We start from the raw sequence: 26,453 nt of genomic DNA, 5'->3' as shown, positions 1-26,453 counted from the left end.
AGATGTTATCTTGAGGTCAGGCAATATAAAATGTCATACATGAACAACAGCTATAGAATCATGAATATTTTGGTATTTGTTAAAAGTAATTTCCTTAGTGGTTGGTGAAAGAGAGAAACACCAAAGTGGACAGTCACTAACATACAACAGTTAGCTGCACAGATTTCAAATGCCCCCTCACCTGCCTTAAGTTTAGCAGGCAAACAGTGAATGACAAAATACTCTGAGATATGTTTGTGTTTTTTAATTTAGCTAGAATAGGAAATAGTTCTTGACTGATAGGTTGTGTTTGGGTGGTCTTTATTATATATATTCTGCAGTTTACAGTAATAAAATGTGTAAGTATTCACCTTTTTATGTGGTGATTGTGTTTATTCTGAAATAAGAGACTAAATCCAAAACAATTAATTCAGTAAAGGTGACGGTTTGGGTCTTGCATGAACTTTGTGACATTTTTTCTTAATAATCTTTTTTCTTGGTTTGGTTTTAGGTTTTTCCTTATCTTCTGCTGGGTGTTCTCCTTGTGAGGAGTGAGATTCATCTTCTTGTGTATGATGTCCGCTTTTTTCTGCTGGATTTTCCTTGTCTGAAGGTTGAGATTCTTTCTCAGGTGGATGTTCACCATCTTGTGGTGGATGTTCCACATCTGAAGGTGGAGATTCATCTCCGGGTGGAGGATGTTCACCATCTTGTGGTGGATGTTCTACATCTGAAGGTGGAGATTCATCTCCGGGTGGAGGATGTTCACCATCTTGTGGTGGATGTTCTACATCTGAAGGTGGAGATTCATCTCCGGGTGGAGGATGTTCACCATCTTGTGGTGGATGTTCTACATTTGAAGGTGGAGATTCTTTCTCAGGTGGATTTTCACCATCTTGTGGTGGATGTTCCACATCTGAAGGTGGAGATTCATCTCCGGGTGGAGGATGTTCACCATCTTGTGGTGGATGTTCTACATCTGAAGGTGGAGATTCATCTCCAGGTGGAGGATGTTCACCATCTGAAGGTGGATGTTCTACATCTGAAGGTGGAGATTCTTTCTCAGGTGGATGTTCACCATCTTGTGGTGGATGTTCCACATCTGAAGGTGGAGATTCATCTCTGGGTGGAGGATGATCACCATCTTGTGGTGGAGATTCATCTCCGGGTGGAGGATGTTCACCATCTTGTGGTGGATGTTCTACATCTGAAGGTGGAGATTCATCTCTGGGTGGAGGATGTTCACCATCTTGTGGTGGATGTTCTACATCTGAAGGTGGAGATTCTTTCTCAGGTGGATGTTCACCATCTTGTGGTGGATGTTCCACATCTGAAGGTGGAGATTCATCTCCGGGTGGAGGATGTTCACCATCTTGTGGTGGATGTTCTACATCTGAAGGTGGAGATTCATCTCCGGGTGGAGGATGTTCACCATCTTGTGGTGGATGTTCTACATCTGAAGGTGGAGATTCATCTCCGGGTGGAGGATGTTCACCATCTTGTGGTGGATGTTCTACATCTGAAGGTGGAGATTCATCTCCGGGTGGAGGATGTTCACCATCTTGTGGTGGATGTTCTACACCTGAAGGTGGAGATTCATCTCCGGGTGGAGGATGTTCACCATCTTGTGGTGGATGTTCTACATCTGAAGGTGGAGATTCATCTCCGGGTGGAGGATGTTCACCATCTTGTGCTGGATGTTTCTCATCTGAAGAGTGAGATTCTTCCTTAGGTAGATGTTCATTATCTTGTGCAGAGTGTTCTCCATCAGAGGAAACTTCTTTTTCTTCTCCTTTCCCAGCACTGTCACTACTTTGGTCAGTAGAGTCAGGTAAAGCAACATCTTCATTGCTACCAGTATCAGCTGCTATGTTTGACTTCGCTCCTAATTTGCCATTGAAATTTATAATTGTTTGAATGACTTTTGGACCAGGGAAGTCCATGGCAATTATACCAACACAATGTGGTCTACTTGTGTCCCCCTTAAGATCCAGGAGGTATTTGTCAACGGGTTTGTTGAGTTTTTTTGCAATATCTAACGGGTGTTCAGATTCACCTTTGGCCCCAGTGTATGTGAGCATCATCTCACGCTCACAGTTCTGTGAAGCCAATTTGATATTTTCTCTCATTTGCGTTTCCTTTTTGTCCATGTCTGCATCCAGTTCTGTGACATGAACAGAAAGTCCCAATTTTAAAGTTGAACTCTGAATTAAGACTATCTTCCCTCTCGCCTGGCCCATTGTTGGTATCTCATTGTCTCTCCACACATGCAAATGATGTTCACTTAACAGCTCAGTGACTTCAGCAACGGCGCCCTCATCTGGAGTCACTCTAAGCAACAGTGTTTCTTCCCTCTGTTTTGCAAGAAAACCCAAAAATGTTTGCAGAGCATAACCAAAGGTCATTTTTGTCCTGGACGCTTGTGCCAGAGGATATGTGCAAATCAAAAAACCTCACACCTGCATCCAGTTGATTGTGCAGTCCCCATGCTTGAAACGCTGGCGGTTTTGATTTTGAGTGCCTGTTGCTTTGGTGTGTGCCAGGGATTGAAACAGCTGATAGGAGCCTATTATCTTCTATTTTATTCATCCAATTATGGTTTACAAACTCGTAATGCAGGACTTTAGAGTCGCTGAATTGGTTATTGCCTTCACAGCAACAGATGGCCACCCTGTGGGTAAAATGTATATTAGTACAACTTATTAATAAAATCATTCAGAATTTGTATTTATTCTTCAGTTCTTGTGACTTAATGAAAATGTACAACTGCTCTCAGTATCTCACAGTCTTTACATGTGTATTACTCACCACAATGGTACTTACACTATAAGCACAGAAAGGTATTGTAGGTTTCCCATCATTTTGAACTTCCTTCTGCAACAAAACATTATAATTGCTTTAAGTAAAAAGAGTTACAGCCCGAATAAGTTATAAGAGCCGTAATTAATGCAAGTGCTTCTAAAGAATTATAAGCTTTATATTTCTGCCTTTAAACCCAAAATTGGCCCCATTCACTTCCAATTTCAGTGCCTCACTATAACCTAAATTTTTGGTTGTTGTATTTTTAAAGTAAATTAGGGATGAGTTGAAATCGTTTTTTGTGGTAATCAACATTATGCTACAAATGCTGTCAACTGAGCTCAACTTGTATTGAACTCAGAATATTCCTTTAAAAGGAATATGACAATAAGAAGCTTGACTTTTTTACTCTTGACAGCCAAAAGTGCATGTTAAACCTCTTTAAGAAGACAAAAAACGTGGAACTACCAGTTCAGCAACAACTCATTGTTTTTTCCTGGAAAATCATTTGTATTTAGGCTCCTAACCAAATTCAGCAGCTTACATATTAATCTAATACTTATGAATTTCCTGCATCATGTTTTTTCAGATGTTTTAAAGTCTGATCTATTAAAAAAAAAAAAAAAAAAAAAAACAAATCCTTAAAAGATAATATACATACCTACTAGCAAATTATAATGTGTTAAAAAAAATAATAATAATATAATGTATTCTGACCTTGGCATCTGGCTTTCCAAAAAAGACAAAGAAAGTGTTACATTTGCTGTCAGTCCTTTTGACATGTACTTTACACTTTAACTGAAGCAGTTGTACAGCATTTGACTTCATTTGCCTAAACAGTCAATGTAAAACAAGCCTTTAAATGGTTTGCATTCATTCACTGCATTTAGATGTGGTATGAAAATCATAATGATCTTTATAACTCACAGATACAGACAGAACATAAGAGCAATAGTGACCTGAACTGAGGACATTGTATTGTAAACTACAGTAGTGGCATAATAGCTACTCTAATCTTTGACTAAACACTTGAACATCTTAATTTAGTCATGTTTAAATGCTATAAAGTTTCTGAACACTCTTAAAATAAAGGTTCCATTTAGAACCAAAAAAGGTTTTATAACCTGATGTCATAATCCTTTAAAGTTCCACAATAACATTTGTATTCTCTTTAGAAAACCATGGTGCTTTAAAGAACCCATAAACCAATACACTGATCTAAAGAACCTATAATATAACATTAAGATTTTTTTTTTAATCTGCAAAGAACCATAAAGTCCACTCAAGAACCCAATACAACAAGAAACAGCCCTTGAAAGAGGTTATTTTTTTTACCTATAATGTTATGCATGACAGTTCTATCCAATTAGGCAATGATTTAGTAAAAAAGTAACCATATATAAGCACAACCATTTTATGATACATTTGTATATATTCAGTTCCCTATCTGTCACTCACTCGACGTTGTGTCGATGTAGTGACACTAGGGGTCACTCTTGGGAGCCCCAAACACCTCTGCTTTTTTGAAAAAAGGCCAGTGAGAATTGGCGAGTGGAATTTGCATGCCACTCCCCTGGACATACAGGTATAAAAGGAGCTGGTATGCAACCATTCATTCAGATTTTCTCTTCGGAGCCCAGCGGATCTTTTCATTGAAGCTGAATTCATCTGCGATGTTCATTCATCTCATCTGCTGGATTCTACTGTGCATTACAGTGGTTTTCTCCCCCTCTGCACCCGTGGAGTGCAGAGAACGCCCCTGGGCACTTCGGCAAAAACAACTAAAAGAGTGTATTCTAAAAACGTCTTTTTAAAGATGCCTTTCCATTTGTGTGTTATTCCTGGTTGTGGTCATTATCTCTCCGCTTCTGACGGCCACGATCGCTGTCTTACGTGTCTGGGCACTGCCCATGCAGTGACATCGTTCGTGGATGGGTCTTGTCCTCATTGCGAGAACATGACCATGGCAACGTTGCGGTCGCGGCTTGCATTTGTAAGAAAGCAAGCCACCCCAGCGGACCCCCGCCTCGGTCCTTCTACCTACGGGTATGAGGCCGTGCCGGTTAGCACTGGGGGAGATTTGGGGACCTCAATGGGACCACCTCCGCCGGGTATTCCCCCATGGACCTCCCATTCCCCTGCACACTCGCTTGCCCTGGTCGGGCACTCGGACGAGATCGCCGGCTGATCTCAGGGCAAGTTCGACCTCTCGTTCGGAGCCCGGGAAGAAGACGAGTTATCAAGCACAGCATCGGAGAGTGGGCTCGTCCAGTCGGACGCAGAGGCTTCAACTGGGCTTCCTCCTTCGGGAATGGTCGCCCAGTCCCAGGCCGACATGGAAATGACGGACATGCTTTCCCGGGCGGCCACGAGCATCGGGCTAGAGTGGAACCCTCCGCTCTCCCCTGAACCCTCGCGGCTCGACGACTGGTTCCTGGGATCACAAATTTGAACTCTCTTTGCACTCTCTTTGAAGACTGCCCTCCTGACTGCACTCACTTCCATCAAAAGGGTAAGGGACCTGCAGACGTTCTCTGTCAGCGAATCATGCCTGGAGTTCAGTCCGGGTTACTCACATGATCCTGAGACCCCGACCGGGCTATGTGCCCAAGTTTCCCATGACTCCTTTTAGGGATCAGGTGGTGAACCTGCAAGTGCTGCCCCAGGAGGAGGCAGACCCAGCCTTGGTGTTGCTGTGTCCGGTGCGAGCTTTACACATCTGTTTGGATTACACGCAGAGCCTTAAAAGCTCCAAGCAGCTCTTTGTCTGCTTTGATGGACAGCAGAGAGGAAGCGCTGTCTCCAAACAGAGGATCACCCACTGGGTCATTGATGCCATCACGATGGGATATCAGGCTCAGGACATGCCACCCCCTGCGGGGTAATGAGCCCACTCCACCAGGAGTGTGGCAGCCTCCTGGGCCCTGGCCAGTGGCGCCTCTTTGGCAGACATCTGCAGAGCAGTGGGCTGGGCAACACCCAGCACCTTTGCGAGGTTCTACAATCTCTGGGTTGAGCCGGTCTCGTCCTGTGTATTGGCAGGCACGAACAGGTAAGTTCCGGGACAACTGGCCAGGTGTACCGCTTGCGCATAGCGCCTTTCCCCTCCCTTGAGGTGAAGACGTGTGCACTTGACTCCCAGTCGTGTTCACAGACTGTGATCCCTGGATGACTTTCCTCCTTAGCCCTCTGGTGGTTGAGTTTGCAGAGAAACTCACTGACCGGCCCAGTACGTGCGCTAATGAGCCCCTGTACTGAGGTAGGTGCTCCACATGTGCTGGTTACCCGAAGGCGACCCCATGTGATATCTTTTGCAAAATCGTTTCCCTGTTGGCAAACTGCATCTTCCTTGGGCAGAGGCCCCTCTGTAGAAACCATGCTCTGTAGAAACTCCTCCCCCTTCGGGTAGGACCTACCATGGAACCTCTCCACATGACATACTTCCGACAAGACTCAGTATGACCATGTGACATATTCCACTCAAAATACCCCCCCCCCTTTTTGGCGGGGTGTGGTCTCCGCGGTGTCTTCCCCTTGGGAGGGACATCCCCCCGACACAGACACTTATGGCTCCCAGTCAGTTAACACATTCCACTCATTTTGGGAGAAAAGAGAGGGAAAAGAGGCCTCGGCTGGGCTAGCCTGTCCCTATAGTTGGGCAATCGACTTGCTCCTGATGGACCCTTCGACGCTCATAAGAGTGTTGGGTATGGTTATGTCAAGGCCTGGTGCGCTGGCTACGAGGCAAACAGCAGTGGTGGGCTGAGGGTGCTGAAAGATGGGTTCGCCCGGGGCGCTATACAAGCTAGAACCACCACTGGGTGCATTCCAGACAATCTAGAAGTTGCCGACAAAGCAATGAATGATGAATGAATGTTATAAGAACAAACTGCATTTATGAATGAATGATTTATAATTACTGAAGAAGTGAACCATTTTATCGAATAACTTCTCATTCACTCCATAGCTTCTGCAGCGCTCAGTGCCACTGGTATGTCCCAACGAATGCTTCCTTTGCTGATAATAAACCTCGGTGGAGAAATGCTCTACATTCTGGACCAGCGCCTTCGAGCGCAGGTTGAAAGTGATGATAAAACTCAGAGAGGTAACCATCAGTATTGTGTAAACCCCCATAGTCCACACACAGTAGCTTCTTAGCGAACGTAATCCCAGCTAACTACTATTAGTATTCCCCAGGAATGCCCTATAATCTCTTGTTGTTCCTCACACATTTTTGTTTGTTTATCATCATGAGAATAAAACAGAGCAAGTAGCCTACATGCAAAAATAGTGATCTGCTATATTAATTATTTGGTATTTGGCCACTTCCCTCATAAATACAGTAAATTTGGAATGTAACAATATTTATAAACAAAAATGCATGATTGTATTGATGTATTTTAACATTATATAGAAAGTGGTTGCAACTGTTAGCTAAAGGAGTGAAATTAATGTAACTTTTGTAACCTAATGTTTTAAAGGAATATTCTGGGTTTAATACAAGTTAAGCTCAGTCGACAGCATCTCTGGCATAATGTTGATTACCACAAAAAATAATTTTGACTTGCCCATCCTTTTCTTTAAAAAAAGCTAAAATCTACAGTGAGGCACTTACAATGGAAGTGAATGGGGGCAATCCATAATCGTTAATATATGTACTTTTTCAATGAGGTTTATACTTTTTTATGTCACGAGACATAAAAAAAATATGTTAACATGATTTTAGCGTGATAAAATCACATAATAACCTTTTCTGTGTTAAGTTATAGCCAATTTTACAACTTTGTTGCCATAAAATTGTAAACAAACCCTAAAATGACTGTAAAAATTACAATTTAAACACCTTTACAGCTCAAATAATACATGAGTTTTAACAGAAGATTTAATGTAAGTGCTTTTATAAAAATATAAGCTTCACATTTCTGCCTTTAAACCCTCCAAACATTGGCCCCATTCACTTCCATTGTAAGTGTCTCACTGTAACCTCGATTTTTGCTTTTTTTTTCTTTTAAAGAAAATGATGAACGAGTCTAAATAGATTTTTGTGGTAATCAACATTATGCCACAAATGCTGCTGATTAAGCTTAACTTGTATTGAACCCAGAATATTCCTTTAAGATTGATTCAGTGATGTTAAATATTTCTGACATGAATAAACAAGTTAATTTGGCTAACTACATGAGGCTATATTCCGTATATTCTTTTTTTAAAAAGAAGGGCAGATGGAGCAAAGCTTTTAGAAAAGGTGTAAAAAAAAAAAAAAAAAAAAGTCTGTAATTTTAATGGTAAAAGAATGTAAAAAATGCTACAGTGAAAAAAAATCATTAATTAGTTAATGGGCAGTTACCGGAAAATACACGGTAAAGAATTATAATATATTTAACAAGACTATACATGTAATCTTTCCAAAACAAAATTTGTATCGACAAGAAATATAGTGGATGAAACCTACGTATATCAATTTTAGGCCACTGAAGAAAAAAAAAAAAAGATTTTGTGTGCGAAGTAAATATCGCAGAAATGATGAAGTACTTTCTACATTGAATAAGTTGAAAATATTAAGTAAATTCTACATTCAAACATGAAAAAATAATGCTCTAGTTTATACATATTTATTATTTATGATTGTTTGTCATCATGTATTAATCCCAAAGTAGAAAACCTTGTCATATTTATTTGCTAATTTGAGTACATTTAAATAAATAAGTAAATTTTACTTAATTTGAATAATTAATTAGCTTGCATGGTTTCACTGTATGAAAGATTATTTACACTGTTTTTATTGTTAATTTTGTTGTGACATTTGGAAACTTCTTGTTTTGTGTAGTCTTAAGTTTGTTTTCTACTCAAAATTACCCAATTATGGCTAAAAAAATAAATAAAATCGGTTTATTGTTCCCCTCATTGTGTTTTGTGCACTGTGTTGAGGTCTCCGTGCATTGCTCTATTGCAAGTAATGCAAGGTGTTGTTGTTTCATAGACTACATAGTATGCATTAAGTTTTCCTGTGGGAGGTTTTCAGTCTGTCATGTAGTACATAATTAAACATGTTTTTAAGGAAAATTCAAAACATGTTCTATTAAAATGTTTATTTTAATAAAATCAGGTTTAGTTAAGTACCATGTATATCATATTTGTAAGAAAAAGTAACTGCATTAACTAAAAAGTTTAAGTTTAATTTACTCACTTTAATCAATATGTATGTCATAAAGTTAAGAAGATTTTACTTAGTTTTATCCTATTAAGATTTACTTAGAAAAACTGTGTGCAAAGACTTGCAAAATAAAAATTAAGTACATTTTACTAGTCATTTTTTCAGTGCTCTACCAAAAAATGTTCTTACTGTACTATAACTTACTAATTTAATTACATTTAGATTAGTCTCAGAAATGTATGGAATTTTTAAGCACCATGTCAGATGTTTGCACAACAGTCTGACTAATCTAGAAAGTAAATAAGGTTGCAGAGAGATTTATGTACTACATGTCATATCTGTAATTACACCTGCTTATCTGATGAATAATTGCATTAATACGCTCTAATGTAACACTGTGACTTAAACTTGAGGGAATTTTACTGGGCATTGTCTCTGTTGCAAGTAGTTGAACAGAGGATGACAGAAAAAGAGGTACATTAATTTTTGCTCTCCTCTCACCTCCTGTATGGTTTTATCCGATATCAGTGACTTCCAGTTGAGAACTTGATTCAAATACCTGTTGATACATGTAATTTGTGTTGACACATGCCTTGATTTGTGCTATGTGTAATGCACAACTCCTTTCTTATAGTAATGAATGATATAGTAGGCACTATGGTCAGTAAAGTGTTTCTAGAGGAGATTTTGCAGCCACAGGATTTGTACACCCATCGAGCCTTGCGGACAGTTCTGACACGGATAGCACATGCCTCCATCATGCATCTCAACCCCGCCAGCATGGGCAAGGTATGAAACTAACACACCCTCTTGCCCCGCACAAACAAGTGTCAACCACATTCCTAGTCCAACTGTGCATTTGTTGTTTGTGCACTGAATTATCTTGTCTCATGGTGATTACTAAGGCTGTCAATTTAACACGCAAATTCAGTGCGATTAATTATATAAAAATAACGCGTAACAAAACCCCCAAAAAACGCAATTAATCATGAACCCGGACCGTAATAAAGAAGATTCCTGAGCAATTAAAACTTGAAGTACCACCTGTTTTTTCCCAGGGGGCATTAGGTGAAACATCAACTGTATAGGCAATGCTCAGCTTATACAGAGAGCAAACCAACCCTTCAGCACACGAGAAGGGTATAGCTACAGGCATAGCTCCAAAAAGATGCGTGAGCTCCAAATCGCCATTAAAGATATAGGGAGCCCCTAACCTAACCCAAACCTTTCCCTAACTTTAACCCTTTTGGAGTTGGCACAACCCTCTTTTGGAGATTCCGCCCCCATTTAGAGGTCTCTGGCCTGCAACTATAACTACTTGGAGCAGACAGCACAACACGAGGACCCGTTCTTGCGTTCAAAACACAGCTTGATGAAGCACAAATCCGAACTTAGGGATCTCAAGACGTGTTTTTCTAACACTAAACTACTAAAGTACTAAACTCCATATACCTTGACACGGTGAAATTTTATGTTTATGATGCAACACAACCAAAGTGAGACACTCCAAAAGCATCAGTATGACACAGGTGTACATTGACGGGTCCTTAGACAAGCCCTTATAATAAATCTCAGACTGATTGATGAATTAAATTACAAAATGGATTGCTGTGAACTGTAGGCCAATGGTTGGCTTCTGTTCAGTGATATTCAAATAAACAATACATTGGATTCTAAAGCCACTTTCTGTATTGTCTTATCAATGCTTAACTCCTGTGCCATAATAATGTCATGTATTTGAATTATCTGAATATTTTGTAATATATATACATATACTGCATATATATATATATATATATATATATATATATATATATATATATATATATATATATATATATATATATATATATATATATTTACATGTATTTTATATATATTATTTGTAATTATTCAAATATAACTATTTATAATTATTTCATCATTATATGTTGAATTATTTTTATTTGAGGGGATTTCTCATCAAATATTTATATATGTGATTAATTGTGATTAATTCTATTAATTTATCGGCACACCATATAATTCATTTGATTAAAAATTTTGTGTTTGACAGCCCAGGTTATTACCCATGTATGAGCAATAGTCCTATTATTAAAGAGTAAAGAATCTTGCTGCACAAAGTGGAATGGACCATTTTCACATTTCCGGGTTTGGAACGTGGAAGTAAACTATAGCGGGGTAAACTTCCACGGCAGTGCATAGGAGAACAAAGTAATCAATTTCCCCCTTTGCTGTAATAACAGCTTCCACTCATTTGGGAAGGCTTTCCACTATACTGTACAGGTGCATCTCAATAAATTAGAATGTCGTGGAAAAGTTCATTTATTTCAGTAATTCAACTCAAACTGTGAAACTCGTGTATTAAATAAATTAAATGCACACAGACTGAAGTAGTTTAAGTCTTTGGTTCTTTTAATTGTGATGATTTTGGCTCACATTTGACAAAAACCCACCAATTCACTATCTCAAAAAATTAGAATATGGTGACATGCCAATCAGCTAATCAACTCAAAACACCTGCAAAGGTTTCCTGAGCCTTCAAAATGGTCTCTCAGTTTGGTTCACTAGGCTACACAATCATGGGGAAGACTGCTGATCTGACAGTTGTCCAGAAGACAATCATTGACACCCTTCATAAGGAGGGTAAGCCACAAACATTCATTGCCAAATAAGCTGGCTGTTCACAGAGTGCTGTATCCAAGCATGTTAACAAAAAGTTGAGTGGAAGGAAAAAGTGTGGAAGAAAAAGAAGCACAACCAAACAAGAGAACCGCAGCCTTATGATTGTCAAGCAAAATCGATTCAAGAATTTGGGTGAACTTCACAAGGAAGGGACTGAGGCTGGGGTCAAGGCATCAAGAGCCACCACACACAGACATGTCAAGGAATTTGGCTACAGTTGTCGTATTCCTCTTGTTAAGCCACTCCTGAACCACAGACAACGTCAGAGGCGTCTGACCTGGGCTAAGGAGAAGAAGAACTGGACTGTTGCCCAGTGTTCCAAAGTCCTCTTTTCAGATGAGAGCAAGTTTTGTATTTCATTTGGAAACCAAGGTCCTAGAGTCTGGAGGAAGGGTGGAGAAGCTCATAGCCCAAGTTGCTTGAAGTCCAGTGTTAAGTTTCCACAGTCTGTGATGATTTGGGGTGCAATGTCATCTGCTGGTGTTGGTCCATTGTGTTTTTTGAAAACCAAAGTCACTGCACCCGTTTACCAAGAAATTTTGGAGCACTTCATGCTTCCTTCTGCTGACCAGCTTTTTAAAGATGCTGATTTCATTTTCCAGCAGGATTTGGCACCTGCCCACACTGCCAAAAGCACCAAAAGTTGGTTAAATGACCATGGTGTTGGTGTGCTTGACTGGCCAGCAAACTCACCAGACCTGAACCCCATAGAGAATCTATGGGGTATTGTCAAGAGGAAAATGAGAAACAAGAGACCAAAAAATGCAGATGAGCTGAAGGCCACTGTCAAAGAAACCTGGGCTTCCATAACACCTCAGCAGTGCCACAAACTGATCACCTCCATGCCACACTGAATTGAGGCAGTAATTAAAGCAAAAGGAGCCCCTACCAAGTATTGAGTACATATACAGTAAATTAACATACTTTCCAGAAGGCCAACAATTCACTAAAAATGTTTTTTTTTATTGGTCTTATGATGTATTCTAATTTGTTGAGATAGTGAATTGGTGGGTTTTTGTTAAATGTGAGCCAAAATCATCACAATTAAAAGAACCAAAGACTTAAACTATTTCAGTCTGTGTGCATTGAATTTATTTAATACACGAGTTTCACAGTTTGAGTTGAATTACTGAAATAAATGAACTTTTCCACGACATTCTAATTTATTGAGATGCACCTGTATGTAGTAACATGGCTGCAGGGATTTGCTCTCATTCAGACACAAGGCTATCAGTGAGGTCAGGAACTGATGTTGGTCGATTGGGCCTGACTTACAGTTGCTGTTCCAGTTCACCCCAAAAGTGATCAGTGGTGTTCAGGTCTGGGCTTTGTGCAGGCCAGTCAATTTCTTCCACATCAGACACAGTAAACCATTTTTTTATGGACCTCACTTTGTTCACAGAGGCATTGTCATGCTGGAACAGAAAAGGGCTATCCCCAAACAGTTGCCACAAATTTGGAAGCACACAAAGCCCAAGCCATTACATAAAGAAACATTAAGATTTTTCTTTACTGGATTTAATGGAGTAACCAAATTCGTTAATTAGAAGGGGGTGTCCACAAACTTTTGGCCATATAGTGTATATATATATATATATATATATATATATATATATATATGCATTTTGTCTAACTGGACAACATTAGAATTATGGTGTCTTTATTGCAGCTGTACAATTTGATGACTATGGCCTTTAAGTATAAGATCATTCTGTGCCCCCATCCACAAGATTTACTGCTTATCACCTTCAACCACATTGACACCATCAAGGAGTTGGTTAGAGCCTCAATTCCAGCCTCAATAACCAGATCAACGAAGCCCAGCGACAGCTTATAGAGGTAATCGTCCACTACTGCCCAGTGAGATGTTATTTGGTACAGTAAAACATTTTTTATTTTATTTATTTTTTTGTCATTGAGATGAATGGCAACAAGTGTCCCACTTTACCTTAATTCACCCTAACTGACACCCTACCAGACATCCTATGCCAGTGTTCTTGTTATTCATTGTGCACACCTGCAAAATGAAAATGTATTGAAAAGAAGCTCTTTTTCTAAGGTGTACACACCCTTATCAGATGGTGAGTTTCAACTCATTTAACACACACTGCTGTTTGTCCTTCAAAATATGCAAATCAGGGAGAGATTTTTACCTACGTAAAAGCTTATATAAAGTGTGTTTTTTATGGTCTGACTGAAATGGATCACAGCCAAATCGTAGTTGTATGCAAATCTTAGCACTTAATGTCATTGCATTTTTATGGGAGCATTCAAGCACGCTTATAGCTATTGTAATGAAATCTTAGTAAAGCTTACAGATTTTATGCAATTGTGCGATATTTTCTTCAATCAGGTCTCAATTTTCTTGAAAGAAAAAAATCCAGGATCCTAATGGCCATTTTGTGCTGCCGACTTCAGGGTCAGAGCCACATGGATTTGAAGTATCTGGTTTTATCAGGTAATGTGGCAGATAAAGGTTTAGATGTCACAGACAGACCCCTAATGTTGCAAATCTGTCCTGTCCCTAAAGTTAGTGTGGGTCAGAGCCGAATTCTTTTGTAGTCGTTTTTAGAAAACACTGACACTACACAGGAATAATTTGACATCCTCACAGTCACACACACCCATATGCAAACGTATGTCTCTTTGTTCCCATAGAATTCCTTTATATATTCTTACTTCACAGGTGGTTTAATGCTAAAGGTCGTGAGGTAAGGAGAACAGGGTTTTCCAGTGGAGGAAGCTCAACAAGCGAGCTATGCGAGGGCTCAATTGATCTGTCACACGTTTGGGCGCAAACATGTAAATATTAAAATAAAATAAAAAATATATGATGATAAACTGATAATTATCTACTGAAATATGTTAATTATAATAATAATAATTTTTCATAATTTGGAATCTGGAAGTGGTATTAGGGAGGCCAGCAGGGGGTGCTCACCCTGTGCTCTGTGTGGGTCCTAATGCCCCAGTATAGTGACTGGCACACTATACTGTAAAAAGGCACTGTCCTTCGGATGAGACGTTAAACCGAGGTCCTGACTCTCTGTGGTCATTCAAAATCCCAGGGCACTTCTCGTAAAGAGTAGGGGTGTAACCCCGGCCAAAATTCCCCCCATTGGCCCTTATCTATCATGGCCTCCTAATAATCCCCATCTCTGAATTGGCTACATCACTCTATTCTCTCCTCTCCACCAATAGCTGGTGTGTGGTGGCTGTTCTGGTGCACTATGGCTGCTGTCACATCATCCAGGTGGATGCAGCACACTGGTGGTGGTTGAGGAGATTCCCCCTATACTATGTAAAGTGCTTTGAGTGCCTAGAAAAGCGCTATATAAATGTAAGGAATTAATTATTATTATTATTTTTCATAATTGTATATTTTATAATTAATAATATAAATATAAATAATTCTAGAGACTGTTGTACCAGCCCATATGTTAATTGTGTATTATGTTATGTTAGTAAATTGGTCAATGACGTGATGCTTATTTTATTTTTTTTTATTTTTGGTCCGGATCCATTAAGTTATTAAAAAATACATAAAAAATGCAATTTACACAACAATTACTTGAATACACCTCTACTACGATGAACATGTTTCAATAATAATAATTATAATAAATAAAATATATATATATATATATTGTGAAAATCCCAGGAGATCAGCAGTTATAGAAATACTCAAACCAGCCCATCTGGCACCAGCAATCATCCATGTGATTATCTAATCAGCCAATCGTGTGGCAGCAGTGCAGTGCATAAAATCATGCAGATACGGGTCAGGAGCTTCAGTTAATGTTCACATCAACCATCAGAATGGGGAAAAAATGTGGCATGTGGCATGATTGTTGGTGCCAGATGGGCTGGTTTTAGTATTTCTGTAACTGCTGATCTCCTGGGATTTTCACACACAACAGTCTCTAGAATTTACTCAGAATGGTGCCAAAAACAAAAAACATCTAGTGAGCGGCAGTTCTGCAGATGGAAATGCCTTGTTGATGAGAGAGGTCAACAGAGAATGGTCACTCTGTACAATTGTGGTGAGAAGAATATAATCTCTGATTGCTATTCTGAGATGCAGGTTGGTGCTGTTTTGGCAGCATGTGGAGGACCTACACAATATTAGGCAGCTGGTTTTAATGTTGTGGCTGATTGGTGTATATATACAAACACATGCTTATTATATATTATATATATTTACATAAAATGTTATATATAAATATAAAAATAACCATGTAAGAATAAACATTTGGATTTGTGTGCTGATTATTAATGTGGTTGCATCATCATGGTATATCACATAAACATTGATAGTTTCTTAGTTCATGATCATGTAAATCTCTAGTGACTTCTCTTCAGGTACAGTGCACTCTCACCTAAAGACACGCACCCATTAGCCAGCTCTAACAGCACGAGGACACAAAAGCAGGTACTATGAGGGATTTTAAAAGGGTCATGTTAAGAAAAAACTAAATTTATGCTTAGGATCCACACTTGTGAATAACCAGTGGTTATATGTATTTGTTGAAGCTGTATGAGAATTGTGAATCTTTACACCCTAAAGGCCTCTGGATGTTATTGTGTTTTAGTTCATATTTTGCTGGCTGGCAAATAACATGTTCATTGACTTTTTTTCCAACATCAATATTTTAGATTAAAATCTATATATACTGTATGTATAATGGTTGATTAAAAAAAGTGTGAAAACCTTGTTGTGAACAGTTCAACACAATTCCCAACCCTCTGGCCACAGATGAACTGAACCAGCTTGCTAAACTCATGAGTGGAATGGAAGTGCAGAAACTGTTGAATGTGGACACTGCTTTCAGAGTGAACCTGTTAGCCTTTGACCAGGATGAGGAAAGCGGGTAAGTATTACTAATCCAGACGTCATCCTGTCATGTACACGCTGTGGGGCAGAGAGTGATATGACTTGAGTTTAAGCTCATATTATCAGGTCAAGCGTCACTGCTATTATTTGTTCAAAGCTTTGGCACATAACCCATCCCCACACTGACTCTGGTACAGACATGAATGATATCTCATGACGATAAAATGGAGAAACAAAAAATCCCATAAACGTATATTGAAGGAGGGACCCTAATTATTTTTAGAGGCCAGAACATCACAGAGACTGTGAGCACATGGATAGAAATCTTTGTTTTGTAAAAATCTGATTCCTCAAACTGTCATCCAGTGGAATTTCAGAAGGGGCGGAACAACAGTCATCCAGAGTCATTAACATACAAGCGACACAGGTAAAATGTCACATACTTCCACATCTGCTGATGTTCCTGCTATAGCCTATTTTGTTGTCCATGGCTGGGAATGTTCTTTGCTACTAGTTAAATCTGTTATAATTGACTAAGAAACACCAGTGCAGCCCCAGGTCAAGCTTAACACAGAAGAGTTTTAGCAAATAACTTAAATTCCATCAAATGGAAATTACCAAGAAGTTAGAACTGAAATGATAGCACCCACACATGTTTTATGAGTTGCTGTATGAGTGTTAACTGCTCTGACAAGTCATTTATGAACTTTTATAATGACAAGACAAACATGGTTAATATATTCCATCTCATTAATATTCCAAACTACATAATTACTAAGCCACATTTACAGTACAATGCTTGAATGTCATTGCATTAGTGACAAGATGAAAAGTGATAGGCACACTTTAAAGAAAAGTATTTCACAAAAAGTGGTTAATAAATGAAGACAAGATTGAACACTTTCTGGTTGTCAAATGTTAATGGATCAAGCGAACATTTAATGTGACGAACTACACCTAAAGTCTCTGTAGGGACTTATAAGTGATGTCCTTAAGAATATTTACTGACTCTATCAGCCTCAATTAATGGTACAATAATAATAATTTTTAAAAAAAGCGTTTAGTCATTCCTGAGTGTTTTTGTTGGTGTTCTTGGCTGTTTCCAGGATCAACTCGCCAGTACTGAGCTGGCACACATAGCAGGAGAGTTTACTGGAGAGGGAGACCAGACAGACGGACACTGGAACAAAGGAGATGGCCATGGTGGATGACCTCTGAAAGATAATCATTGCAGACTGTAGCATGTGGTGGGTCTGAAAATGCCTGAAAATACACATTTAGAAACACAATTAGTAACAAGCTGGATCACTTCAGAAATTGTGTACATGATTTGTGATAAAAATGAGTAATTACTGCATTTTGCCTTTGCAGGGTGGTACAGTACACTAGGTCCCTATTTAGATAATGTGTGTGTGTGTGTGTGTGTGTGTGTGTGTGTGTGTGTGTCTTTTTATTTTACGTCTTATTTGGCCTACATTAATTTTTTTAATGTTTGCTACATCCTGCTGGATTTCTAACCAGGTTATACTACTCAGGGCTAGTTGTCACACGTCACAAAGGGGACATATTTCAGTAACTTTGAGGTTTAGTGTATTCTAGCAGTCATCTTGTGTACTGGTTTTAAACACTTAGCTCAAAACTGCCTTAAATTAGGATAATGTTTGTGAATTCTATACTCTAAAATATCACCATATTTAATCAGTAGCTGTTGTGTTAACAAACGAACACAATAAAACCACACTAGCATCCAGTAAATTCATTAAAGGGTCAACTATATAGGCTAGTAAATGTAGATTTTAACCAGAATTTTTTAACCAGAAACCAGTTTTACTGTTTGCCATTAAATAGCCCCAAATAGATTTTTAAATAATTATATGCTGTGGCAGGTGATTTTAATAAAGTTTAGATAGTATTGCATATTTCAAAACAGCTACTCTCTTAAAATCAGTGTCCATAAACTGCAGGTTCCCCTCAAAATATTTTGTAGGCTTGTTTGTAGCCAAGACATTAAGGTTTGTATCTTAATAGAATTATAATAGACCTTTTTCACAGACTGTGATGACATGTTTCCGCCTTATTTAACCCTTGTGTGACCTTCGGGATATTTTTGTCTCTTTCAGTTTTGTTTTTTCGATCATTTTAGCTGTGTTAATACCAATGGCATAAATTTTGCCAGAGGTGTGTATTTTTGGGGGAATTTTGATATTTCAACCCCAGTTACTATAATACATGTATAATACTCTGTGTACTCAAAATAGTTACACTCAGGACCTTCAGGACAAAAATGTCCCCATTGAAACACATTAAAATGGCAAAATTTGATCCCAGTGCCATTAAAGCATTAAATTACGAATTCTATGTTATTATGCTTTCATTCCGGAGCCCTGGCTTCAAAATGTAAATTTGTTTTACTTTCCACCAGATGGCGCCATTTTTCTCATGTTGAGCCTATGGAGCAAATACATGCTTTTCCCCTATTGTTTGTTTGCTGTATTATAGAGCACTGCAGGCCAGCTGAATAAATGATGCAGCTAAAATTGTGTGGATGTGCTGGTACTGATGTCAGTGTGTGTGTGTGTGTGTACATGTTTATACTACATTGTGGGGACCAAATGTCCACACAAAGATAGTAAAACCTGAGATCACCTACCTTGTGGGGCCCAGCCAGCGGTCCCCACGAGGGAAATGGCTGATTAAACATACTAAACTATGTTTTTTTTGAAAATGTAAAAATGTAAAAAGGTTTCTGTGAGGGTTAGGTTTAGGGGTAGGGGATAGAAATTATCATTAGATCTGTATAAAATGTATGGTAGTCTATGGAGTGTTCCCACAATGATATAAAAACAAGTGTGTGTGTGTGTGTGTGTGTGTAACAGTGGCGTTATGTAAAAAAATAATCTTAAAATATAATATTTTTATGGCAGTTTTTTGACGTGGACATTTTTGTCTTCTGAGGTCCTGAAGTTTTTTTTTTTGTTTGTTGGTTTTTTTTTTTGTTTGTTGGTTTTTTTTTTTTTTTTTTTTGACACTGCACAAAAAATAATAATGCATCAAAATAAATGTTGTTGCTAATCATTGACATATCCCAGACTGTGATCATCCAAAAAAAAAAAAAATAATAAATTCCCCCACAACATTTAGTATATGGAAAATAATTCATTTTTTGTGTTTTTTTTTTTTTTTTTTTTCATAAAAAAAAAAAAAAAAAGCAGTGGCATTATATAAACAAACTGGCATTTAAAGGGTTAAAAATCCTGAAAATGACTCTGGTTGGTTAAAAAAAATTACTCATTGAAAGTGGAAAATAATATTAATATATAATATTTTTATGGCAGTTTTTTGACGCGGACATTTTTGTCCTTTAAGGACCTTTGAGTGACTTTTTTAAATTGACGCACAAGGGTTAAAAGCGTAAATCTCGCTTTTTTTTTTTTCTTTTTTTTCTTTTTTTTTTTTAAATATTGAGTGTAAATTTATAACATTATGCTTTGTGTTATATTACCCTGGAATTAGTTTGAAAAAAATTTTTTAATTACCATTCACAGCTGTTAAACGTGTGACAACAAGCCCTGTATTCCCCAATAATGTAATTTTTATCCATGAATATGAACGCAATCCCTCGCTAGAGGGAGTGTGTGGCACTAGATTGAATAATAGAATATGAGCTGAGTGACATGGTGATACACACTCTTGTACAGTAGGTGGCGGTATGCACCTTTAAAAGTTGTTTGCGATCCGCCAATAAACGAAGAGAAGAAGAAGAAGAAAGTGCGTGAACGATTTTACACCGGGCCTTTGTTGATGTCGTCACAGTGCTTCTCCACGAGTGCGTCGAAACTACTCATGATGTGAACAACGTGATTTTGGCGTGTATCCTGCTGCAAGAAAGGTAACGAAAATGTTTACTGAAATATGCATGTGTGGTTGACATTGGATTGGATTCGATGAGAATAAAATCTAATATTCGCATGAAGCAGATTGTCCAAGATGTATTGCAGGACTCAACAGAAAGTTGCATGAAAGTGTAATGCTTGCAAACGTATTTTTGTGAAGTTTTTGCCCCCTAATATTTTTCCACAAATGCACATGTATTGTTTGTTCGCATGTATTGTTTGTTCACCCTTCGCAAAACCCCATATTGAGCTGCAGTCGTCATTAATTATGTGCGGGTGTCAACAACACGCCCAAAGAAGTAATTTAAATAGAAATATTAATGTGAAGCAGTAAAACAACCCGTACATTTATTTGGCAGAGAATAGCCAGTCCTTTTCATAATGCATTAATTTACTAATGTTGTTTATCCTTTTTTCTATCCTGTCATAAAATGAAAAAAGTGAAATACATGTAAAAAAATAAATAAAAATAATAATCATAAAAAAAAAGTCTCTCAAATAAAAATTGACCAATACTTTTTATGTGTTCAGTAACTGATATGCATAACCGATTTTTGTCATTTTATTTCTGATTTTTGATGCAATAAACAGGTGAATCATTAGACTATTCAAAAAAATAGATATTTAATATCAACAATAAACGTTGTTATTATTATTATTATTATTATTAATTTATCTTTGATGTCATAAACAGAAAAGGTAAAATACAAAGAAGCATGTGGTTTTAAAATTGCACGCACTTTTACATAGGTTGGTATGTTAATGATTTCTCTTTGCACACAGGTGAACATGGAGGTGACCCATTCGATCCGTGAACGCACCATCGCCGAGAACAGTCTGGTGATTCTCCTGCAGGGTCTGCATGGTGAGGTGACCACTGTTGACCTGCGAGATGAGAGCACGGCGAGGGGACGCGTTATTAACGTGGATGCTTTCATGAACATCCGCTTGGAGGATGTGCTTTACAAGGACAGGCGTGGACGGATGTACAGTATGGACGATCTGTTTATCACAGGCCGAAACGTGCGCTACGTCCACATCCCAGATCATATGAACATTATAGAGACTATACAGGCCCAGCTCGCCAAAATACACCGTGTTCGCAACTTTGGAGCAGGTGGAGGACGGAAAGAATATTCTAAGAAAAAATAGTTTGTCATGTGGAAATTTATATATATAGTGCACTCTTGAAGCAAAAAGTAAAGCATTGATTAGTTGGAAATGTTTGTCCAATTGATCACTCTAGTTCTGAAATATAAAAACTTTGAGTTGGATGTCTGTTTTACCTTGAAAATGCAATAAACAAATTGACATAACCATTGATTGTAAGTGGGCCTACTTTAGCATGTGTTTGTGTCGTTACTCATGTTTTGATTTCAGGTTTGTTAATTGTGTTGACATCCAATATCTCTCAACCACTGGAAAGCTTATAAATATTTATAGAGTTTATATACAAATATTGGCACTTTAAGGGCTTTGTTTGTGGAATTTGTTAACACATTGTTCATTTTTCTCATGAGTTTGATTTTATGGTCATCAAAAAATGAATCATAGAATTCAGAATCTGTGTTGTGTTTCAAATTAAATGGATAGCATTTAACAGAACAGTTCCTGTGCTGGCTTTGAAATTAATCATTCAACGTAATTCAGTCAAACTACTGGAGATATTGCTTCAATAATTTAATGTAAAGCTTAAGAGTAACTTCATGTAATGAGCCTTAGCCATTTCTGAAGCTACAGTTGTGCTCAAAAGTTTGCATATCCTGGCAGAAATTGTGAAATTTTGGCATTGATTTTGAAAATATGACTGATCATGCAAAAAAACTGTCTTTTATTTAAGGATAGTGATCGTATGAAGTCATTTATTATCCCATAGTTGTTTGGCTCCTTTTTAAATCATAATGATAACAGAAATCACCCAAATGGCCCTGATCAAAAGTTTACATACCCTTGAATGTTTGGCCTTGTTACAAACACACAAGGAGACACACACAGGTTTAAATTGCAATTAGTGTCTGTGTATAAATAGTCAATGAGTTTGTTAGCTCTCACGTGGATGCACTGAGCAGGCTAGATACTGAGCCATGGGGAGCAGAAAAGAACTGTCAAAAGACCTGCGTAACAAGGTAATGGAACTTTATAAAGATGGAAAAGGATATAAAAAGATATCCAAAGCCTTGAAAATGCCAGTCAGTACAGTTCAATCACTTATTAAGAAGTGGAAAATTCAGGGATCTCTTGATACCAAGCCAAGGTCAGGTAGACCAAGAAAGATTTCAGCCACAACTGCCAGAAGAATTGTTCGGGATACAAAGAAAAACCCACAGGTAACCTCAGGAGAAATACAGGCTGCTCTGGTAAAAGACAGTGTGGTTGTTTCAAGGAGCACAATACGACGATACTTGAACAAAAATGAGCTGCATGGTCAAGTTGTTAGAAGCCTTTACTGCGCCAATGCCACAAAAAATCCCGGTTACAATATGCCCGACAACACCTTGACACGCCTCACAGCTTCTGGCACACTGAAATTTGGAGTGACGAGACCAAAATGGAGCTTTATGGTCACAACCATAAGCGCCATGTTTGGAGAGGGGTCAACAAGGCCTATAGTGAAAAGAATACCATCCCCACTGTGAAGCATGGTGGTGGCTCACTGATGTTTTGGGGGTGTGTGAGCTCTAAAGTTATGGGGAATCTTGTGAAAATTGATGGCAAGATGAATGCAGCATGTTATCGGAAAATACTGGCAGACAATTTGCATTCTTCTGCATGATAGCTGCGCATGGGATGCTCTTGGACTTTCCAGTACGACAATGACCCTAAAGCACAAGGCCAAGTTGACCCTCCAGTGGTTACAGCAGAAAAAGGTGAAGGTTCTGGAGTGGCCATCACAGTCTCCTGATCTTAATATCATCGAGCCACTCTGAGGAGATCTGAAACGTGCGGATCATGCAAGACGACTAAAGACTTTGCATGAGCTGGAGGCATTTTGCCAAGACAAATGGGCAGCTATATCACCTGCAAGAATTTGGGGCCTCATAGACGACTATTACAAAAGACTGCACGCTGTCATTGATGCTAAAGGGGGCAATACACAGTATTAAGAACTAAGGGTATGCAGACTTTTGATCAGGGGTCATTTCATTTTTTTCTTTGTTGCCATGTTTTGTTTTATGATTGTGCCATTCTGTTATAACCTACAGTTGAATATGAATCCCATAAGAAAAAAAAGAAATGTGTTTGTCTGCTCACTCATGTTTTCTTTAAAAATGGTACATATATCACCAATTACAAATTCTGAGCACAACTGTATTTAGATCCAACAGATTCAAACTAATGGAATTCAAATACTTTTGTCTCCTAAAATGGCCTTCAGCTTGTGGTCAGTGTGGTAAGAGTGACTGAGGTTTTTTGTCTTATTTTGGAACAATGTTATTTTGCTTGCAGAATTCTACAAACATTATGGCATTGTGCATGAGGAAGCAGGTTTTCAGTCACCACATAATCAGCAGCTTTGAAATAATTCACAAGCCTCATTGTTGTCCATACACAAGCCACATTCACATGAAAACAGTATTCTGGTAAACAAAAATGTTACACAACATTAAAAAAAATTATATATTTAGAAAATTAAAGGTGTTGACTGTGATGAAAATAGTCAAATTAAGCAAATCTGTTTACACAGAAAAAAAGGTCATATAGGTTTCGAGCAACATGAGGTTCAGTAAATGACAGAATTTTTATTTTTGCATGAACTATCACTTTAACTCAACTTGCTTTCCTTCATATATTGAGCTGTCATGTTTAAGGGATAGTTCACCCAAAACTATCATTTACTCACCCTCATGCCATCCCAGATGTGTATGACTTTCTTTCTTCTGCAGAACAAAAACGAATATTTTTAGAAGAATATCTCAGCTCTGTTGGTCCATACAATACAAGTGAAAAGGGTCCAAAACTTTGAAGCTCAGAAAAGCACATAAAGCCGCATAAATGTACTCCATACGACTCCAGTGTTTTAATCCATGTCTTCAGAAGCAATATGGTAAGTGTGAACTAAGAGGAGTTATTTTGTTTTCACCAGTTTGCATTCTTTGTGCATATCGCCATCTTCTGGGCAGGGAGGAGAATTAATAGTAAAAAAGGACTTCAATATTAATTTATTTCTTGTCCACACTTACTATATTGCTTCTGAAGACATGGATTTAACCACTGGAGTCGTATGGAGTACTTTTATACGTGCTTTTATGAGCTTCAAAGTTTTGGACACTGTTGACTTGCATTGTATAGACCTACAGATCTGAGATATTCTTCTAAAAATCTTGTGAACTGGTGAACTGTTCCTTTGTCATAAATTTACCCCATGTTCCCACATTGAAGTCATGAATCTGCATTCAGTAATATCTCTTTGTCTCTCGCAGACACAACAAACACATATTTTCGTGTAGCATGGCCCCAGTTTACTGTCAAACTTTTCAATTGAGTCATAGCTAAAGGGTTGGGACGACACATGAATCAGTTTAGAGTCTCTCAAGGAGTCTACCTCTCTTTAGAATGAAACACAAAGAGCTCTTTTAATCCAGCAGTAGCCTGAAGCTGCAGGCATGGTGCCCGTTGCAGCCATTTCCTGTTCTACCCCACGGAGTGAAACCCTGAACACACAGAGCTCTCTGGCATGTTGGACGTGTCCCACCCCAGAGGCTGGGCGTTTGGTCTTATTCAAGCTTACGTAGGCTAAGAGAAACTTAATTTAGGCATCTGAGTCAAAATGAGAAAGACATCAACAAAGATGGTCGGAGTTTGACATGTTTAAGTTGTCACATTTATGAGCTCTGCATATTTGAGGTTTATTTTGTCTTCCTTTGTAAAATATACTCACTTTATTAGGAACATCTGTACACCTACTTATTCATGCGATTATCTAATCAGCCAATCGTGTAGCAGCAGTGCAGTGCATAAAATCATCCAGATACGGGCCAGGAGCTTCAGCTAATGTTCACATCAACCATCAGAATGGGGAAAAATGTGATCTCAGTGATTTCAACAGTGGCATGATTGTTGGTGCCAGATGGGCTGGTTTGAGTATTTCTGTAACTGCTGATCTCCTGGAATTTTCACACACAACAGTCTCTAGAGTTTACTCAGAATGGAGCAAAAAACAAAACACATCCAGTGAGCAGCAGTTCTGGGTATGGAAACGCCTTGTTGATGAGAGAGGTCAACAGAGAATGGCCAGACTGGTTCAAGCTGACAGAAGGGTTATGGTAACTCAGATAACCACTCTGTACAATTGTAGTGAGTAGAATAGCATCTCAGAAAGCACATGTTAATCCTTGAGGCGGATAGGCTACAACAGTAGAAAACCACGTTGGGCACTTAATTAGGACCAAAGTGTTCCTAATAAAGTGCAAAGTGAGTGCAGAGTGGCCCCCAAATGTCATTGCATTAGCAACAAAATATCAAACCAATTGGCATCTGCAAACAAATGATGCTAGAGCTTTTCTATGAACTAACTTCACTTTATGAGCCATTGTTGCATTTACTTTTAAACAACTGGAGTTGTATAAAAAAAACAGTTCCTGTAAAGTTCACACAAGTGTTCAAGCAAAGTAACAACAGGTGTAGTTCATCACATTAACTGTGTTCCACTAATGTTTGACAACCAGAAAGTGTCCAAATGCTTTTTATTTTATAGCGCTGGAAAATAAAAATAATTTAAGTGAATCAGTTCTTACGGACAGTTCATGTAAATTAACCAGTTAAGATAAACAATTCACTTGTTTTTAATGTTGGGAACAATTTATTTTAGTTCGTTCAGACATTTCACGTAAATTAACTATTTCATATAAATTATTCACTTGAGCCCCAGCGCAGCCTTAAAGTGAAAGTTCACACAGAAATAAAAGTTCTCACATCATTTACCCACCCTCATGCCATCCCAGATGTGTGTGATTTTCTTTCTTCTGTTGAACACGAACAAAGATATTTACAAGAATATCTCAGCTCTGTAGGTCTTTACAATGCAAGTGAACGGTGGCCAGATTTGTGAAGATCCAGAAAGCACATAAAGGCAGCATACAAGTAATCCATATGACTACAGTGGTTTAAT

The 26,453-nt window shown here is 38.3% G+C and overlaps 2 protein-coding genes, 1 long non-coding RNA gene and 1 pseudogene across 3 annotated transcripts; 3 read left to right on the top strand and 1 right to left on the bottom strand.

The window, feature by feature from the left end:
- Positions 1 to 60: 60 nt before the first annotated feature.
- Positions 61 to 1,847, top strand: LOC127424992 (uncharacterized). Its single transcript, XM_051670561.1, has 4 exons — positions 61 to 72; positions 491 to 778; positions 842 to 1,504; positions 1,568 to 1,847. The coding sequence occupies exons 1-4, from the start codon at positions 61 to 63 to the stop codon at positions 1,709 to 1,711; spliced, it is 1,107 nt and encodes a 368-aa protein (XP_051526521.1). The 3' UTR covers positions 1,712 to 1,847.
- A 716-nt stretch (positions 1,848 to 2,563) lies between these two features.
- LOC127425556 (uncharacterized) lies at positions 2,564 to 3,571 on the bottom strand. Its single transcript, XR_007894636.1, has 3 exons — positions 3,496 to 3,571; positions 2,803 to 2,853; positions 2,564 to 2,650 (listed from the first exon to the last, which is right to left on the bottom strand). It is a non-coding gene; the product is annotated as an uncharacterized LOC127425556 (long non-coding RNA).
- Positions 3,572 to 6,771: 3,200 nt separating this feature from the next.
- On the top strand, positions 6,772 to 17,901 carry LOC127425547 (protein OSCP1-like; annotated as a pseudogene).
- A 2,279-nt stretch (positions 17,902 to 20,180) lies between these two features.
- On the top strand, positions 20,181 to 21,660 carry LOC127425087 (U7 snRNA-associated Sm-like protein LSm10). Its single transcript, XM_051670729.1, has 2 exons — positions 20,181 to 20,340; positions 21,128 to 21,660. Exon 2 carries the CDS (start codon positions 21,134 to 21,136, stop codon positions 21,494 to 21,496), a length of 363 nt encoding a protein of 120 aa, XP_051526689.1. The 5' UTR covers positions 20,181 to 20,340; positions 21,128 to 21,133; the 3' UTR covers positions 21,497 to 21,660.
- The last annotated feature ends 4,793 nt before the right edge of the window (positions 21,661 to 26,453 follow it).

Source organism: Myxocyprinus asiaticus, chromosome 34 (assembly GCF_019703515.2).
Source record: "Myxocyprinus asiaticus isolate MX2 ecotype Aquarium Trade chromosome 34, UBuf_Myxa_2, whole genome shotgun sequence".
Lineage (NCBI taxonomy): Eukaryota > Metazoa > Chordata > Actinopteri > Cypriniformes > Catostomidae > Myxocyprinus > Myxocyprinus asiaticus.
Note: the sequence above shows the minus strand (reverse complement) of the source record. Positions and strands in the feature narration are given on the sequence as shown.